The 1,914-nt window shown below is 50.8% G+C and overlaps 1 protein-coding gene across 4 annotated transcripts in view; it reads left to right on the plus strand.

Annotated features, from left to right (window-relative positions):
- Positions 1–1,316: 1,316 nt before the first annotated feature.
- The window catches only part of LOC113203158 (RNA-binding protein 4.1), a 6,562-nt gene continuing 5,964 nt past the window's right edge, over positions 1,317–1,914 (plus strand). For all 4 annotated transcript variants that reach the window (XR_003303243.2, XR_003303242.2, XM_026417691.2 and 1 more), the window contains exon 1: positions 1,317–1,482. Coding sequence is in view for 2 of the 4 variants with exons in the window: in XM_026417691.2 (XP_026273476.1) it covers positions 1,476–1,482 (7 nt within the window). In the remaining 2 variants the exon portion in view is untranslated. The remainder of the gene's footprint in view (positions 1,483–1,914) is intronic.

Consider the following 1,914-nt stretch of genomic DNA (forward strand, 5'->3'; position numbering starts at 1 on the left):
TGTAGGGGCAAGGGCCTATAAAATTAAGAAAGATATCGATTTCCGACTCATGCGAGTGCGATTTACGATTTGCACAGCCAAAACTTTGTCGAAATTCAAACTCCGTCGATTTTCCCGTTAGACTCAAAATGAACTTCGATTGAAATCGACGAATTTCCGATTTCCACGACGAATCGACGGCGATGCGACTTTACATTTCTTGCTGGAATTATCCACAATCGCTAGTCGGAAAGCAGTAACAGGGTAACTTCAAGGGAATTCTTTGATGCTGGCGCTAGTAGTGTCCGTCCCCCGCGAGCCAAGGAGCCGTGTCGAGCAAGCGAGCCTAAAGTAAAGGGGAGCCGGGCGCGGAGTGCGGAGTACTGTAGCGCAAAAGTTTAAAATGTTAAACAGTCATCCGAGAGGAGAGAATCAAATGTGGAAGGGATCCGTATCCGCTAAATGTGAGATTAGAAAAGTAAGAGATTACTGTCCAAAACATTGTCAATTTATTGATGGCTTGGCAAATTTGATTTCAAACTGTTCATCGTGCAAATTTATGCAGGCGCGAGCTCTTTAGAGCGTCGTATCCAAGAATGTTGCAAAAATGATTCTAAACGAGCAACGTTATACATTGACATCGCTCTTCCGGGAGTCATGAAATAGGATTCACCACATCGCTCTCCCTGAAGCGAGTTTGCGCACTCTTGACTCGCATTACGTAGGCGACACAAGTGCGCCATGCGACATGATGACCTCACCCAAAACTAAATCTGCACGCAACTCCTCGCCAGCAGGGTGGATATAGCGATATATCCACCGATATCCACCTTGTTCGCCAGCGACCCGGCCACCGCCCGGTCGGAGGTGTGCCCAACACACTCAGCTGTTCGATGGGTTGCCTGCCGCTGGGCGCCTTCTCCTGCTCGACGGCCGCTTAATTTAATGTCGATATTGCGGTTTGCGCTCACGCTCAACACCGCTCAGCGTTCAACTCTCGCTGTGGCGCATTTCCAAAGCGTGCTAGTGCATGCAGATGATGCATAACTGAGCTGTTGGCCGGAGAGCCGGGCTACGTAGATGTGTCATCGGTTGCCACGTCACACTTTTCAAATTTCGCACCGTGTGGCGACAGCCTACGACGGTAGTCTACGTGTCCGCGTGGACCCAGGAGACTAAAGGTCTTGTGACTCTATTTCCTCGATACTGTTGACCTACTAGCTTATAAAGAAAGCTGGTTGACTGTGCAATAAACCTTAAAAAATCTTTTTGTCGATGTTCCTTTTCTTTTTACGTGGCAATGCCTACCGTTTGGATCACGTAGTCGTTGCGATCGCCCCTTCCCCAACGCCACAACCCATCCCAGCGCTGCCAAACGGCCATCTTGGGGACTACTCAGTTTGATTCGGTCGACGCCATTACGACTACGTCCAATTTTACGAGCAAGACAAGAAGGACAAGACTTTGCATAAACTACAGTTGCTGGAAATTCCACCATGGCTGGTAAGAATTCCCCTTACCCACCACTTCCTTTCATATCGCATCAACTTGCTGTATGTTTAGATTTTGTCTAGATATCCTCTTCGTTGTGTATCGTACTGAAATGTCCGGGTCTAGAAACCCAAGCCGCTTGGACCGGCGTCACGAATAGCTCAGCCTAGCAAGCTAACCTTTTCAAAGGGAAAGGCAGAGGAACAATTATACTCAACTGTATCTCCCTCTAGCTTTGATACTACAACGACATCGACCCCCCTGCTCCTCCCCCTCGGCGCCGACTCCGCGGCAGCCGCCCCCAGCAGCGCGCGCGGGAGGGCGCGTCGTGCTCGCGTGATGGGACGTAGCGTCGCGTGCCGCGGGGGAGGTTTGTGTTGCCGGGCCTCTCGCTGTCGTGGTGCGCGTCCGGATCGATGGTCGGGCTGCCGAGGGGGTTGTTGT

The sequence above is a fragment of the Frankliniella occidentalis genome, unplaced genomic scaffold (assembly GCF_000697945.3).
Source record: "Frankliniella occidentalis isolate FOCC.00 unplaced genomic scaffold, Focc_3.1 Scaffold107, whole genome shotgun sequence".
Lineage (NCBI taxonomy): Eukaryota > Metazoa > Arthropoda > Insecta > Thysanoptera > Thripidae > Frankliniella > Frankliniella occidentalis.